This window comes from Amyelois transitella, chromosome 30 (genome assembly GCF_032362555.1).
Source record: "Amyelois transitella isolate CPQ chromosome 30, ilAmyTran1.1, whole genome shotgun sequence".
Classification (NCBI taxonomy): domain Eukaryota; kingdom Metazoa; phylum Arthropoda; class Insecta; order Lepidoptera; family Pyralidae; genus Amyelois; species Amyelois transitella.
Genome location: NC_083533.1, coordinates 2,308,628 through 2,327,065, shown reverse-complemented (window position 1 = coordinate 2,327,065; position 18,438 = coordinate 2,308,628). Strand labels below are relative to the sequence as shown.

General features: G+C 37.2%; 1 protein-coding gene across 1 annotated transcript; it reads left to right on the top strand.

Moving 5' to 3' along the window:
• The first annotated feature begins 676 nt into the window (after positions 1-676).
• On the top strand, positions 677-18,361 carry LOC106138252 (transmembrane protein 145). Its single transcript, XM_060952925.1, has 16 exons — positions 677-725; positions 1,310-1,424; positions 1,999-2,148; positions 2,506-2,642; positions 3,089-3,407; positions 4,114-4,314; positions 4,897-4,981; positions 5,382-5,600; positions 6,505-6,677; positions 7,227-7,358; positions 7,920-8,007; positions 8,907-8,980; positions 9,229-9,303; positions 9,924-10,015; positions 14,792-15,279; positions 17,949-18,361. Exons 2-16 carry the CDS (start codon positions 1,332-1,334, stop codon positions 18,131-18,133), a joined length of 2,511 nt encoding a protein of 836 aa, XP_060808908.1. The 5' UTR covers positions 677-725; positions 1,310-1,331; the 3' UTR covers positions 18,134-18,361.
• Positions 18,362-18,438: the final 77 nt, after the last annotated feature.

Genomic DNA, 18,438 nt, shown 5'->3' with positions numbered 1-18,438 from the left:
CGTTATTTTTTTGAGTTTTATTACGTTTTGATTCGGCGGTAGGTTACGCTATTATGCCGAGGCGACTTATTGCAGAGGTGCAGAGCTGTATGAACAAAACTTCTTCTTTGCAACATGTTTAGTCTAATAAAAATATGTGTGCCACAAAGGCTTATTAACTTAGGTTTCTACTTATAAGCGATGGGCTACCAACCTGTCACTATTTGAATCTCAATTCCTTAATTATGTGAACGTGGCCTTTAAGTCTTTTCAAGACTATTGTTACCTCGTTATAGTTCAAGACGTGTTTATGTGTTATATGTATCTACTGTACAGTTACTACTACGTATATATAAGTTTGTTATTACTTATGTATGTTTACGTGCGGCGTACATGTATGTTTCTTTGCCGGCTTCTAACCCCTAAATCGCATGTCTGAAATGCACGACGCGTCTCCATGGTAACCAAAACACAACAAATTAAACCTAGTGTTTAGTTGTTCTTTTACAAAATGAAATTCAAAATATATACTTAAAATTATAAAGGTATATGTTGTAAAATTAACTGTTGTAACTAAAATTATTGAAGGTTAAGGAATACGCAGTCTTAGTATGATGATTTATGTGTAGTGTTAAGGAAAATGCAATTTAAATACATAGTTAGGAAGTGTGAAAGTGGGTTACAAGCACTAATACATTATTAATGTGTCTTGGCCCTTGTGGTCAGTGCGTCACGTCAGTCTCAAGGTGAGTTGATTGAAAAGATAAGAAATACCTAATGCCCTAATTTAGTACGCACTTTTGGTACAAAAATACTTTGTATTTATTTTGCTTAAATGTAATTATGAACCAAATTATTTTATAGGTATCATAGTGTGTAATCTTTAACACATTATCGTTATAGGTACTTACAATTAATTTTTGTGCTTAAGTTACCTAGGTACTAAAGATTTAAATTTCCAGAAAACAACTACTTTACTCCTGAAAGAAAGTAGTCAATCTCGCTGAAAAAGTTTATCAAAATCGGTCGGTCTCAGAGTGTATTCGTTAAACATTAATTTAACTTATTTACACAGTAGTAAGTACTTTTTTTGAATCGATCTGCAATTTCTTTTTTTATAACAGTATGTTGGGAGCGAAGAAAAAGTAATTAAAAATGAACACAATCAAGAGATTACCTACTGTCCTACTTTTTATGTTAACCGTAACTTTATAAAAATTGTTGGATAAAAATTGGTGTGTTATTGTTTTATCTTATCCCAGTTCGAAACTAACATGACTCCTTGAAGTTATCTAGGTTACCTATACCTACATATTTCTTATGTTTTCAGCTAATAAACCAATTGATTTAATATGAGCAAGTTGGCAACCAGTTGTTTTCTCATCCTGGTGTTGCTAGGACGCGCCCGAGGGAAGTGGGTTGAGGGCAGGATCGATACCAAGGAGGTAATTATCCAGGATTTTCTGACACAACCAAACTTTGCTTAGTTGGTTAATTGGTTGGTTGGTTGGTTGGTTAAGGGTTAGGTACCTAGTAATGAATAAAGACGTGATTTTAAGTACATATGTTGATTAGTAGAACTGCTAACAATTTTATTTATTTAAACTTCATTGCACTTAATACAAATGTATAGTACAATTGGCGTACTTAATCCTAGAAGCAGCATTATCTTCCAGTCAACCATTGAAGAATTTTACACTTTTTTAATCACATCTTTATCCCTTACGGGGTAGTCAGGTCGAATAATCTCGAAAAGACTGAAAAGCCACGCTCAGACGCTTAGCAAAAAAATATCCATTCAATTATAATACGTCCTTAGATGTAGTATGACCAAGATGTCCAGTATGACAAATATATGTGGTGACACCTCTACGCCACAAGTCATCATAGCATATGCTACGTCATCACCCAATAACATTGATTATGCTAAATCGCGATATCAAAGTTTCCACGGATTGACTCTGTCTACCCTGCAAGGGATATACACGTGATTATACGTTATGTTTATTTATTTTTCAGAATTGGGCATTTCTCGCTAGATTCTGCTTTCTGTCTCTCGACGGACAGTTCGAGTATCTGATAGAATATGACAAAGAAATGGGCATACCAAACTTGTTGCTTTACTATGACGACGACAGTCAGTGGCCGGCCGTGTATCATAGTAGGAAGGTGAGTAGGTATCTTATACATGTCTACCTACATGTGCCGTGTGGTTCCCGGCACCAATAAAAAAAGAATAGGACCACTCCGTCTCGTTCCTTTCATGGGTGATGTGTGAAAACGCGACTAAGGAATAGGCTTTTAAACTTGATATTCTTCTTTTAGGCGATGGGCTAGCAACCCGTCACTATTTGAAACTCAATTCTATCATAAAGCCAAACAGCTGAACGTGGCCTATCAGTCTTTTCAAGACTGTTGGCTCTGTCTACCCCGTAAGGGATAAAGACGTGATCATATGTATGTATGTATGTCTACATGTGCCGACTGGTTTCCGGTACTTTTGAACAATTGGTTTTATATTTGCAGACGTGTAAAGAACGCGAAGCTATTCTCAATAAGGCGGGGCAAAACCAGATGATCAAGCTATCTTTCTGGTACCCCGACACGGAGTATTCTGGTTGCATCATCAGGCGAGATGATAAGGAGTTACCGGCTGAGAAAAGGTTTTAATGCATTGTATTTATTTATTTATTGTGGGTGTAGCGAATGGAGTATGCAGGGATTGTGGCAAGTGGAAAGACGTAGTCTCTGTCTACTCTTTTGAGAAAGAGGCGCGATTTTATGTTTGTATGATTATTAATTGTGTTTTATATATACACAGGTATTTATATGGACCTATCTACAGAATTTTTTCCAGTGGTGATGGCCCCCTCGGCCCATGGGTTTTACAGAGCACATAAGACTGAAAGACAGAACTCGCTTAACTTCAAAGACCTAATTGTAAAACTCCTTAAGAAGAGAGATGTTAATAGCATCCCTAATCTCCGAGGATGTATAAAAAAAATGATAAACGTAAATCAGGTTCATTGGCGGACCAATCCAGGTAGTGCGAACGTGGCAAATCCCAGAATATTTTGTCTTTAAAATATCTTTGTTCTTATAATTACAGTTCCACGACTACAACAACAGATACGCCTCTAACGAAAAAACCTCAAAAGAAGTCGAAAAATGGGACAAAACCACAGCTACCCTTAGATCCGGCGTATTACGACCAGTTCTTAAAAACTACCACGCCGAATCCAAAATCTACCATTCTCGACAACAATGCTACCACGTGGTACGAATTGATGCCAACTGACGATTTGAATTTTACTACGGTGTTGCCAGAAGATGATTTGTGGGAGAGTGTTGAGGGTATAAAAAATGGCAGTCAATTTGAAAATTTGAAAGACGTGGAGATTCTTTTTGATAACAAAAATAATGTCAGCGTAAGTATTTTGGTAATTTATTATTCCTACACGAGTAACGTGACTTCCAGTCAACAGAATTTTAAATAAATAAATCAACCCACCAAAATGTACTGCAAAATCGCTTCTATTACTGCGACATAGAGTTCAATGCAGGGTTACTTGACAGGCGATTGACTGTACCGTGTGATTCCAAGGCTTTTTAGGACTACGGACAAGTACATCTCTTAGGTAAACAAGTAAAGTTGGGTATGGTCCCATGTGAACCGACAGGGTAACAGAAACCAGACGATAATCCTGTTGATTATTTAATTTTACTTTCTGGATAGTGTTCATGGTCAGTCCTCCGCTCCAGGGCGCAACCTGGCACAGATAACGATATCACTTCACGATTTCAGTTTATTTAACAGCTAACAAATTAAGTATAATAAAGCTAACTACACTGGAGTTAGTGTAAGTTTAAAACAAAATATGCTATTAGGCACACATATGTATGTTGTGGACTACAGTATACACCAAAGCTTTAAACTTTTGAGATTGTAATCTGTTTCGTGTGTAAATAATAAATAAATAACAAAATAAGTAAGCTTTTAACTGAATACGTACAAACATTACCAGCAAATAAAAAAAGACGGAGGACGTTTCACTTAACTCCACCAACAAGAACTCTTAAATATAAAGAATTAAGTTTTAAAAATTTAATAATACTCTTTCATACCAATTCCAGCACAAAATCAAACGCTCAATATTTGAGCAATACGAGCGCTATCGTCGCCGTCGCCTGAACTCCCAGCCTTCTCCCCAAGGGGCTGGTAACACCAGGAGCAGCGTTGAAAAGCTGGTGGTCTCCTGCCACAACTCCAGGAGGTTCAGGTCGGCGCGGGAGCGGTGGTGGTTCATTGCTATCAGCAACTGTGACAGTTCCAAGGTTCTGTGTATATTCAAGACAGTTGTATCTATGTTATCTGATTTGGTCAAGTTTTCTTATTAACAGGCCCAGTTAATCGACTTGGTCAGGTTTTCCTGTTAATGCGGTAAAGCAGATCAGGTGGAAATTGTTCCCATGACATTACAAGGTGCGCATGTATAAGATTTCCCTTTTTATATGTAACGAATGCATTCAAAACGCTTATTTCTAGAAAGACGAGGCTACTTTTTTCTAGAAATTCTCACACGAATGAAGTCCAGCGCAAACGATAGTACCTATTAGACAAAATTGGAACATTTTTTTTGGACAAATTATACAGATTGAGTTGCCTCGAAGTAAGTTCGAGACTTGTGTTACGAAATACTAACTCAATGACACTATAATTAAAAAAAAATACTTATATAGATAAACAACTGACCCGGGCCAATCAGGGAAAGTTCGTTTCTCATCATGACCTGGCCGGGATTCGAACCAACTGTGAACTAGACAAGCGCCAACAACAAGACCCACTGCGCGCTGCGCCACAGAGGCCGTCGAATTATATGTAGAATAGAATAGTATTACATTAAAATCTTGTTTTAGGGTTTGGACGTTAGATATAAGTTCCTCATGACAAATGGACCGGACGGTGATTTCTGGCACGAGCACTTCTCTGCTGATGAATTTTGTAAGTGAGATGAGATACACCCTGCCCTTGAATCCTATATTTAAGATACCTAGCGATATCTAACGACAATCGATTAAATATTTCATCGATTTTAGAATTATATTTTTTTTGTCTAACATATTTAAATTTAACGTATTCTAAATTAATTTCAAAAATTGTTTGTTTTAATTAAGTCGTGCAATATGTGCTTTACCTTCTCATAAGTCTTCTTTACTTTGTTAAGGATTCTGTTATCCAAATTAATGGTAAGAAATGCCATAATTTAGGCAAGTGAAATTATATAGCATGTAGGAAAGAATATCTAATTCCATTTAACTAAATTCAGACGCCGAAATTTTCTTGATATCTAGGTACTGAATTTCTACAAAAGAACTTTTTATTCCACTCAATCAATTTACAGATGTCCTGCCAGTATTATTAGCCTACACCTTCGCTTACGTCATCGTGATGATAGCCGTGGTGATGTGCAGCGTGGAACTGAAGTCGAGACACCTTCTGCACGCCAGCTACAAGCTGTTCCTGGGCTCCGTGGCGCTGCAGCACGCGGGCGTGGCGCTGCAGACCCTGGCCGCCGTCAGGTACGCCGTCCACGGCGTCGAAAACAAGGCGAGGGTCGTCGGTGAGTCATAGTGAAAACAGTATTAAGAAAGGTACGCGCCGTGTGGTACCCGGCATCAATACAAAAAAGAATAGGACCAGAGTATCTCTTTCCCATGGATGTCGTAAAAGGCGACTAAGGGATAGGCTTACAAACTTGGGATTCTTTTTAGGCGATGGGCTAGCAACCTGTCACTATTTGAATCTCAATTCTATCACTAAGCCAAATAGCTGATCGTGGCCATTCAGACTTTTCAAGACTGTTGGCTCTGTCTACCCCGCAAGGGATATAGACGTGACCATATGTATGTATGTATGTATTAAGAAACGGAAAGATAGAAAAAGCATATTTATGAGCAAGTTTAAAACTGTAGCGGGAGCGATGGTTCGGCTCGACCGCCACCAAAGGGAAGATCTCCCGCCAGGCTGGTGTGACGCCTGGAACCGCGCGACACACGATGTTGTGTCGGAGGTTGTATATATGCTCCAATCCGTGAAATCTTTGCTTGCGAGATTTCAGTTTTTCGCTGTTTTTGACTGATAGCGTTGTGTGATTTTATTTTTTATTGTTCTGACGTGTGGCGTAGAGATGTCGCCACAAAACTATTAACACTCTGACAGCTGTGCTTATTTTAAAATTTGAACACTGTGTAAACGGTTATTTTACTATGATTTGTATTAGTTTAAGACTCCATTGTAAGTGAATTTTATTATTTAATTCGGTTGTAGAATTTACCTACAAAACTCTATGATGAGTCAATTCAAGTTAGTAAAGTAGAAATCTTGGTGCATGTTAATCGCATTCTGTAGTCCTTAATACAAAACCGATGATACTACACGGTTGCTGTTTTATTTACTAGTTAAGTCACATTCAATCTTATAACTATCAGTGTAAAGCCCTAAAGTTTAAAATAATATATTTACAGGTCAGTTCCTCTGCGGCGCTTCGGAGACCACATTTCTTCTCCTTCTTATCTTGTTGGCTAAAGGCTACACCATAACACGCGGACGCCTCAAAGTGGGCTTCACCGTCAAACTGACCGTGTTCATGTGCTGTTACATAGTCACTTACATTGTCCTCTTCATATACCAGGCCAAGGTGAGTTAATAATGTGTACTGCCTGCAAAAACAACAATAGATAGATGGAGGCTGCTAAAGCAAAAATCATAGAGAACCTTGGTCAGTTACCAGAGACAAAATTTTATTTTTTTATGGTGACTATATGTATGTGAATATATGTACCACACAATTTGCATCACCCGTACCATGTGATTCTTGCATCCGTTTTACGAAAGAGATGGTCTCTCCATTACATATTGTGCAACTTAGGCTACCCGTAAACATTTACCCAAAAGAGACAGCTGTCGATCCGACTAAACTGACTTCCCCCATTCCGAACCCTAGGTTCTTCACCAAGAATGACGGGATAAAACCCAGGAGAACGATACATACATACTTACATTTAAAATCACGCTTCCTTACCTGATAGGATACGCAGGGATAATAGCAAGTATAAAGATGTACCCCCGAGAGGTACCCCCACAAGAGAATTAGTCCGCTATTTCCTGTTACTGTAAATTTATGTGCAATAAAGATATTACAAACAAACAAACGAGAATAATGAAATACATCTTCTCTCCTCATCAGGCATTTGATCCTGGCGAGGTGCTGTATCTGTACGAGAGCCCGGCCGGGTACGGGCTGATCGTGCTTCGTGTTATAGCTTCGTGCGTGTTTGCGTATTCTACATTCTTCACGGTCAGAAAATATCCTGAAAAAGTAAGTTCATTTTACTTTTTATGAGTATTTATTATCTCGTTTTGAGGTTTGTTAAGTACAATCAATGGAAACCTAAAAATTTTTCACCGTTTTTTACAAAATGTCAAATTTTTGGTGACTAGAATCTGCCCAGTAGTATCTTTATGTTTGGAATGTCACGTATGATGAATTTAAAAGGCACTCTCTACTTTTAAAAATAAAGCTGTCACTATATTCCGTTGCTTTACCGTGATGGGCTACAACGGAATGCAGATGGCCAGTTTTTTTTATAGTTTACATACACACATATGTTCACGTCTATATCCCTTGCGGGGTAGACAGAGCCAACAGTCTTGAGAAGACTGAATGGCCACGTTCAGCTTTTTGGCTTAATGATAGAATTGAGATTCAAATAGTGACAGGTTGCTAGCCCATCGCCTAAAAAAGAATCTCAAGTTTGTAAGCCTATCCCTTAGTCGCCTTTTACGACATCCATGGGAAAGAGATGGAGTGGTCCTATTCTTTTTTGTATTGGTGCCGGGAACCACACGGCATTTTATAGTTTATTGTATTTTTTCGCAGAACATGTTCTACTGCCCGTTCTTCATCTGCGGCACGTTGTGGTTCTATTCCGGACCATTATTCATACTTACAGCCAATTCTTATATAGGTAAGTACCGGCCCATAATTCTGTATGGTAGATTCTAAACATTATAATTACAGAAATTAAGTTTTCTTTTTGTTAAATGTAAATTTTTGCTGTGGAGAACCACAGAAGGCCTTTGTCTAGAAAAAAATAATAAAAGGGAACATAAAGCTATGGCTATGGTTCAAGCAGGAGTTTGAAGGTTATTCAGGGGACCTATACATAGGTTAGTTGCTAACCTATGTATTCAGCTAAAGGCTCTGTCTTACCATTATTAACGCTAAGATGTTCGTTTCTTTAAGAAAATTCCTATCCATTTTAATATTTTTATATAAGTATTTATGTCATATGTATACAGTAGATAGTTGTTAATTATATCATTAACTAGCGACCCGCCCCGGCTTCGCACGGGTGCAAAATATAAATGTTATTATACATAAAAACCTTCCTCTTGAATCACTCTACCTGTTACAAAAAATCGCATCAAAATCAGTTGCGTAATTTTAAAGATTTAAGCATACAGACAAACAGACTAAAATAGCGACTTTGTTTTATACTATGTAGTGATATAATATACTTAAAAACATCCATGTACCTGACTACCTGCGCAGGAGTGTAATGTTCATATGGCGCGAAAATATTTGAGCGGTTGAGCCAATCAGAGCGCGCCATTTGAGCTTGCGAACTGAAATCTCCGCTGTTGTACTACTATTACGAGCGAGATAGCAGGAGACGTTTTGTTTTTGGAATTTAAGTTTAATGTACTTGTCATAAGGTCTTTGTTTTATTGTGTTTTCAATCGGTTTGCGGTGTGATGCGCTATTCTGCATCGTCAAATATTGCTGAGGCGACAGAAAAACGTGGTATTATACTGTACTCTATATAAATAAATTTAAATATAATAAATAAATATAAATTTTCAGATAAATGGGTGCGAGAGAGCGTGGTGACCGCAGTCCTACTGTTTATAACGTTCTGTGGACACGTTATGTTCTTGGTAAGTTAATTATAAATAATCAACACATTGTTTATAGTTTGCAAAGTTTATTTTTCTTACTTTTATCTTTTGTGCCGTGTGCGTGTGTTTACCTCTAAACCACTGAACCGATTTTGATAAAATTTGGAAGGCACAGAGATAGAGTTCAACTCTTGAGGAAAAACATAAGCTATATAGCGGACATACCTAGGTATTTTTTTAATTGCGAAAAAAGAAACCAATCTAGTTAACTATAAATTTTGTTTCAGCTGCTGACGTTGCCAGTGTTCGCAAACAAAAATTTCCCCTATCACGTCAGGACTACGCAAATCGGGGTCATGGAGGTAAGAAAGATATTGGTATATCTTTTGTATCTTTTTAAACTTCGGTTCCTAAGGTCTTCTTCATATAAACAGTAATCCAAAAATAATATCAAACTGAGAAAAAATGCCTTTGGCCTTGTCTCCTTTTATCTTCTTGTTCATTTTCCTTCTGACTAATAACATCGATGTGTCTAAATCGCGCAAGCAACGATATCACGGATTGGGGCATACTATATACAACCTCCGTCACAATATTGAGCCGCGGTTCCTCAGGCATCACACTAGCCTAGCGGAAGAGCTTCCCTTTGGTGGCGGTCGAGCCGAAACATCGCTCCCGCTACACATACATAAATCACGCCTTTTTCCCGGAGGGGTAGGCAGAGAATACATCTTTCCACTTGCCACGATCCCTGCATACTTAGGTAAAAGAACCGTTGTTCACCCTTGCCTCAATTTTGTTTATGATCCTCTTATTGTCAGGTTGGCTGGAAGAGATCCCACTTAGGGATAAGCCCGCCTTTGTACTGTACTGTTTTTATTTGTAATGTACTCCTTTAGTGAACAACAAAGCATTTACTTACTTACTTACTTAAATATATTGTCACTGCGTTATTCATACTAACGCCATCTTTGTTTCTCAGGTGACTGGTAGTTCAACCATAGACAGTTTCGGCCCCAACGCCTACCATCCCACCAACGGGGCTGCGCAGACCGTCATCATACCACTTACCAGGTATATCTTAGCTGATATTCTAAGTTTCTCACCTGGTTAAGTCAAAATGGTAAAACTCATAATTTTTTTTTTTTTTTTTTTTTTTTTTTTTTTTTTTTTTTTTTTTTTATTTTCGCTCGCTCGCTGTCGTGAGCGCTTGACGTGCGAATCGTGCGCCGTAAGTTTTATAATAATTTAAATTATGGAAACGAAGTGTAACGGGTGTAATGCCATTATTTTTGGTATTTCCTACATGGAATGCTCAAAGAAGATATGTGAAAAACTTTACCATCTGAACTGTTTGGGAATGTCGAAGGACTCATTCGAGAAACTAACTCAAGAGGACAAAGACAATTGGATATGTCCAGAATGCGTCTGCAGCAACCCGAAGCGCGGTAACCCGGATACACCGGTAAGAGGAAGTACTTCTGTTATGAATAAAACGTTTACTCCAAATTATGTAAACAACGAACGTGGGAGCAGAAAGATGCCGGCCGACGACATTTCGATATCATGCAATGAGAATAAAGTCCTGGAGGAGTTACGAAGCCTTAGATCTGAGATGACCTCTGGATTTAACATGCAGAAGGAAGCCTATATAAAACTATATGATCAGTTTATTAAATCAAAAATAGAACTACAAGAATTGCGAAAGCAAATGACGGTAGCATTAGAAAAATGTAGCAAAATCGAACATCTGGAAGGTGTCGTAAAATCATTGCAGAACAGAAATGAATATTTGGAAGGATGCCTAGCAGATAAAATAAAAGGAAAGGACTCATCTTTAAAGGAGAAAGTAGTGCCAATATCATTCGCAGGAGTTTTGTCACAAAGCCAGCCGAGGGTAGAACTAGCTAAGAGTGTGGCCCCGAAACCAGCGAAGGGTAAGCAAGTAACAAAACCTAAGAAAAAAGAACCTGAGATAATAGGATTAAGAAACCCTGTCTCAGAAAAACCGACTGAAGTTAGTTTAGAATCCAAAAATGAAGAGAACTGGATACAAGTAACAAAGAAAAAAAGCAGATATTCCAAAAATGAGGTCAGAAAAGGTGGATGTGTAAGGGAGGTTGAAATTAAAGGAACAGAAAAAAAGAAATACCTGCACGTATGGCGTTTACAAAAAGAAACAACAAAAGAAGATATGGCAGCTTATGTGAAAAAAATTTGTGGCCTAGAAGATATTAAAGTTGAAAAAGTTGTACCAAAAACGGAAAGAGACTATGCTTCATTCATGATTGGGGTACCGGAAAAAGTGTACGAACAGCTGTGTCAGCCAGACATCTGGCCAGTGAATGTTGAGTTCTGCGAATGGATTTTTTTTCGTAGACCAACCTATAATTCAAAATAGCTATCGTATGACCATTGAAATTTATTATCAAAATGTGCGAGGACTCAGAACTAAGCTGGAAACATTCTTTGCAGGAGTAGAATCTTCAAATGCTGATATTTTAGCGATAACTGAGACTGGTTGTCATAACTCGATTCACGATGCCGAACTTGTCCCTCCGAATTACGCAGTGATACGGTGCGATAGAATGGACGGGCGAAAACAAGGCGGCGCGCTTTTAGTGGCCACACCGCGCTTTGAGTTGCAGCGGGTACCGTTACCCGACAATGTAAACATCGATGCCCATACGTTCGAAATAGTTTGTGCGCGTGTCTATTTACGAGGAAGATACTTATTTTTATGTTGTGTCGTGTACATTCCCCCTCATGGAAATGAGAATGAATACATGTTAATGTTTAAAATATTGGAACAAATCAGTAAAAAGTTTAGTAATGTAATAATGTTAGGGGATTTTAATTTATATTCGTGTTCTGATTCAATTGTTAATTACTATGAATACTTTTGTACATATTGTGAACTCGCCCAGAGAAATAGTGTACCTAACTGTATCGGGCGGCAGTTAGACTTAGTGTTGACAACGTTAGAGAAAGTGAATGTTTGTGTCGCGAAAGAGGAGATGGTGCCAGTAGATGTGCAACACCCCCCTCTGGATATTACTGTCACCGTGCCGGGGCGGAGCGCGGCTCAGGTTGAGATTCCTAAACCAAGCAGGAGTAGCGAGGCGGAACCGCATCAGTCTCAGGTACAGTGGAACTTTAGTAAAGCTAACTTTCCGTTGTTGTATGAGCGTATGACTACGATAGATTGGAGCTCCATTTATAACCTAAATAACCTAAATGACATAAATTTAATTATAACCTATTTTTATAATACATTGCATAAAGTATTTAATGATTGCGTCCCCGTCAAAAAGCGAAGACATGTAAATTCAAGGAGTTACCCAGAGTGGTACACAGCTGAATTAATTCGGGAAATTAAATGGAAGGCTATTCTTCACAAAAGATATAAAAAGAGTAGGTCTCAAGTAGATTATAATGCATTCGCTCAGTGTAGGGCTAGAATTAAATATATGATAAAAATAGCGGAAGAACGGCACCGGGAAAAGATTGAAAGTCATTTAATAGAGGATCCGAAATCTTTTTGGAATTATATTAAATCCAAAAGGGGTTCTAGGTCTTCGCAAACTATTTTTAAAGATGGTTCTGAGTTAAAAGAAGACGAATGTTGCGAAGAGTTTGCTAGGTACTTTCAATCAGTCTATAGCCCGAACCAACCGGAATTGAATGTATGTGCTGCAATCAAAACGGCAGGTGACGCAAACGCCGCTGCGCGTATAAGTGTAGACCAGCTCCAGTTGAGCGATGTAATGCAGTCTTTATCTAGACTCAAACCAAAGCGGTCGGCCGGGCCTGATGGGATCCCCACCTTCCTGTTTAGAGATTGTAGGCTTGTTTTAGCTCAACCGTTGCTATACATATTTAATATGGCTCTAAAATTAGAAAAATTTCCTGATTTTTGGAAATTAACCCGTGTCGTACCGGTGCCAAAGGGAGGCTCAAGTCGAAATGTAGACAATTTTAGACCGGTTGCAGTATTATCTGCACCAGCTAAAGTATTTGACTCAGCGATACAAAAGAGTATTTTTGAGCAAGTTAGTCCTCAACTTTGCGAAGCGCAGCACGGGTTTCGGCCGGGTCGTAGCACCATGACTAACCTATTAAGCCACATGGGTCATATTGTGCCGGTCGTTGACGGCGGGGGACAAGTAGATGTTGCATATTTTGACTTCCGCAAAGCTTTTGATGTTGTCGATAATGACATACTATTGGAGAAGCTAGCAGAGGTCGGATGCACTCCACATTTGCTTGAATTTCTGGCTAGCTACATGTCGGATAGGCAGCAATTTGTTGAGTATGCTGGACATCGCTCTTTGTGTTATTTTGTTCGATCAGGGGTAAGTCAAGGTAGTAATTTTGGCCCCCTTGAATTCGTCATTATGGTTAATGATTTGCCTAAAGTCGTCAGTCACTCGCGTTGTTTGTTGTTCGCAGACGACCTAAAGTTATCGCTAGCGATAGGCGACGCGGCGGACTGCGACCGTCTGCAGGAGGATATTAGCCGAGTGGCGGAATGGGCATTAAAAAATCGACTTGATTTCAATATATCAAAGTGTGTAACTTTAAGTTTTACAAAAAGGGTTAAACCAATTCAACACGAGTATGTGATACAAGATGTAGAAATAAAAAGGGTTACAGAGGCGAAAGATTTGGGTGTCCATTTTACAAGCGAACTATCATTTGTAAAACATATCAATATTGTGGTCAGAAAGGCGTATAGAAACTTAGGATTAGTACTACGTAGGACACATGGCTTTAAAAGTACTCAAGCTATAAAAACTTTATATAATGCTATAGTAAGGAGCCATCTTGAGTGTAATGCAGTCATTTGGGCTCCATATGAAGATAAATATAAACAAATGCTAGAGCGAATTCAAAATAAATTTTTAAGATATTTATACCTGAGGCTTTATGGAGTGTACCCTTTTTATCCATTAAGATATCCTACGCTATTTGTGCTCGGTATGGTGGGTTACACACAGTTGAGTGTACGGAGAGACTTAGTTTTGTTACTATATGTATTTAAATTGATTCGCGGAATTAGTTACAACTCGGAGGTGCTAGACTTAATCAAGCTAAATGTCCCTGATAGGTATGTGGGGCGTCGGCGCCGGCCGCCGTTGTTGTTGTTACCGGCGTCTCGTACGGGACTGCTGCGGAGCGCCCCGCTGACTCGGGCACTGGCCACTCTCAACGAAATAGCTGGGAGAATAGATATTTTTCATTGTTCTCTGAACGAGTTTACAAGAACTACGATATTTGTTCTATGTTATAATTGTTAATATTTTGTAAGAATTTAATGTATAAGTTGCTTTGTCTATCGCATTGGTTTTTATGACTGTAATGATAGGATAAGTTTTGATGAAATAAATAAATAAATAAATAATTTTGCCCAACACACTGATCTGCACAGGGAGAGTGGAACGTTTGTTTGTAATATATTTATTGCACAGAAATTTACAGTTTAAAAAAAAGTAAATAACTTTTGTAATGGCGGACTTATCCCATTAACGTTTTTCTATTGTTATTGGCTGAAAATATGTTTATTATATACACAACCTATAACAAAACTTTAATGAAAGGACTTTACAATCTCTACCTCTACCTTCATTCGAATTGTCTTATTTTTTTTTTGTATTTTGGATCTTCCGCAAATTATGCGTCAATAATGTATTTGAAATCTTATGGATCTCATGTTTTTAATTAATACTACTTATTACTAATCACTTCGTGTAAGTTGTCTTATATATTAAGTTAATCCGGCTCGAAGGACCATTCTTTAATATTTTTACTTCGAATATGCAAAATAATTCGTAACAATATTTATTACAGACGTACAGAAGAACTAATAGGCAACATGTATAATCAGTATATGGCGACAGCCCCTCCATTGTCTCTCGAAGACGAAACGCCCAAACTCAATGGCATACCAAAGAGAATAGACTCGCTATCACCCAAAAACAGACTAACTCAACAAAGTAGCAGCGATACTAACACTTCTGATGATATAAAACCAATTGTAAATGACAAAAACCAAATATTCACTGTTGAAAATCAAATGGCGAAATTAGAAGCGGTGTTGCCACAAGAAACTCCCAAAGAAAAACTACCACACGAAAATCTACCAAAGCACAAAAATGGTTATAAACTGCCTGAGAATGGTTATGATTCAAGGGGTGATTTACCCGTAGTTTTGAGGTCGAGAAGGAATATTTTGGAGCCAATCAAGAGGGAAGACCCCCCAGCGCCGAGCTGGTCATTGGCTAAAGGGCCTAGTGTCGTTGGGATGCAGAAGAAGATCAAGAGTATTGATGATGAAGGTAAACAAAATACGGAATATAAGTTAATTTTAAACTATCGCGTTGCATTATACTATTTATTAATACTTCAGGTATTAAACGAGTACGTAAAGTTCCTTTATTTTATCCCAGAAGTTAAGTTCGAATCATGTTACAGTGTTAATAAAGGTACGTTACGTGCGAGTTTAATACCTGTAGTATTTATACATGGAATATAAGTTGATTCAAAATGGCGTCAGTCTGCGTAGGCTGCAGTCGATTCCCGATCAGTTAAATGCTCTTGAAATTCTTTAGTTCCTTATATAATGTTATCGTGTCCTTGTCTTTCCCATTTCTGTCATCATAGCATTCTTAGCATTTTACTGAGTAAAGATTTGGCGAAACCTTGTGCTTTCTGACATAGTATCTTTTATGATAAGCTTTCTTACCAGAAATTCGCGAGTGTTTTAAAAAACTTAGGCCTAGTACGAACGTATCTTGATCAAATTATCTCTAAAAATTGCCAAAGTAACACCAATTTTTAAGAACGGTAATAAATCAGATCCGTGCAATTACCGTCCAATTTCAGTCTTACCAGTCATTTCTAAGATTTTTGAAAGAGTGATCTACTCTCGAATAGAGAAATACTTAAAATCAAAAGATTTTTTGTACAACAAACAATACGGGTTTAGACCAAAATCAAACACACTTTCAGCAACAATAGACCTTGTGACTAAAATAAAAAATAAAATCGATGAAAAACAAATAGTACTCGGTGTATTCATAGATCTCAAGAAAGCGTTCGATACAATCAGCCACAAACTACTTCTTGCCAAATTGTCAAATCTCGGTATCACTGGTAAGGCACACGACATATTCAAATCATATTTCCAAAACCGTAGGCAGATAGTGAAAATAGGACAACATCAAAGTACCCCAACTTTAATGACTTTCGGCATTCCTCAAGGCTCCATTTTGGGGCCTCTTTTATTTCTAATTTATGTCAATGACATAAAAAATTTGGGCCTTAAGACTGACATATCTCTTTATGCAGACGACACTTGCTTATTTTATTATGGCCACTCATGTAAAACTTTAAAATTAAAAGCACAAAGAGATCTTAACAAATTAAACGATTGGTTTTTGTCGAATCTCCTCACTATTAATACTGAAAAAACTAATTTCGTTATATTTGCTGCAAAAAACAAAAATCTCGACGATATAATAAAACTTAAAATAGATAATGATGAACTAAAACAAAAATCTAGCGAAAAATATCTTGGCATTATCTTGGACCATTACCTCGATTTTAAACAACATATACATAAAAGTAAGACTAAATTGACATCCTTGTCAGGTGCCGTTCGTGCGGTTTCGAACTGTCTTCCACGTAAAATCAAATACATTATATATAATTCATTAATAAAACCACACATAGATTACCTAATAGAAATCTGGGGTACAGCCGCAAAATCTAATTTAGAACCACTACAAAGAGCACAAAATAAATTTATTAAAACACTTTTTAACTATGATTATAATACGCCAACCATAAAAATATATACAGACACTAAAATAATGAACATAAACCAGACATATAAGTACTACACATGCACGTTAATCTATAAAATTCTTAATAATAAAATACATACTGTTCTAACATTCCAAAAAAAAAGCCAAACCCAAAGAATGAAATTGCGTAATGCAAATCATTTGGTATCTCGCGCCCCGAGGACAAAATTTGGTTCAAAAAACATCCAGTTTGAAGGTGTGAGAATGTATAACCAACTGCCTATAGAAATAAAAGAAGCAAATTCACTAAGTACTTTTAAAAGAAAATTAAAATCATATATCTTGGAAAATCAAAATTGAATAAATTGAATAAAGGTATATTTAAAAACAATATTGTAATAAATAAACGTACTTTATTTAGATAAATGAAGAAAAATAAAAATACTTAATTAAATAAAGTCAAATATATAACATAACACTATAAACATTTATATTAAATTCACAAATAATAAAATAGTAGTAACAACCAAATATACATTCTACTATTAACTCGCTACTTATCCGCTAATCGCCTGCGTCTATGATCGCAACCTTAATAAACATCAGCAGCGTAAACGCGTGAAGTACCCTCACTCCTGCGCTGCGTACCGGTTGCCGGTATTACTTACTACGGCAATCTACCCTACTTATAAAATGGCTTGTAATTTTTGTTTTATTTTTGAAACTTATGTCAATATCTTTTATTGTTAACTTGCGACTTATATACGTATATGTACTTAGCTCGCCGTCACATTAATTACTGTAAGTAGTTAGTATTATTATTTCTCTGTAAGCGAATGAAATGTAATTATTCTTTTTGAGAAATAAATAAATCTTTAACCGAAAAATTAAGAACGTCCTGGCAGAAGATTAAGAGTACCCGAAACCGCCGAGCTTGAAGAGTTATGAATGTGGATGAAGCGAAGGAAGTATGCAGAGATCGGGGCAGGAAAGATGTAGTCTCTGCCTACCCCTCCGGGGAAAAGGCGTGATATATGTATGTATGTTAAATAATCTTTGATAAAAACCACTAGCGAATTTTATATCAATTTCAAATAAAAGCAGAAACCTCTCTTTTACAAGTCCACAATATTGCTTATTTTATTCACATTCACACTAAAATTTTTCGATTGCTTAAACACTAATTTGTCCTGTTTCAGATCCCCCTCCACCAACCGACCACGTCCCAACGGCAAATGGTAAAAAAGTACCGCCAGTGAGAAACGGGTTACGGCAAAGCTCAGGAGAAATTTCTACCATACACGAAGGCCACGTCCAGTGTTACCAGAACACCGTCAGCAATGCTACCATTGATTTGTTTAGTGTTGCCAACAATAAGGGATGATAAAGTGGTAGAAAATGTCCAGAAGGGGAGATGAAGATTTAGGTTTAATTATGTAAATAAGTAACAAAAAGACTTTTATATACTAGTCTTTAAGAAATACACGTTACAATATGACTGTTAAAATATTAACGTAATACTCTTAAATATTAATGTCGTGTGTTGGTATTGAAAATGTATTATAAGCACTTATAGGTAATAATTTATATTATTTTTGGGTAAGTAATAATAAGTGGACAAAAATGTTTTGTAAGTCAAATCAAATTTTATTTCAAATATTTACGTTTATTATATAAATCATTTTTCAC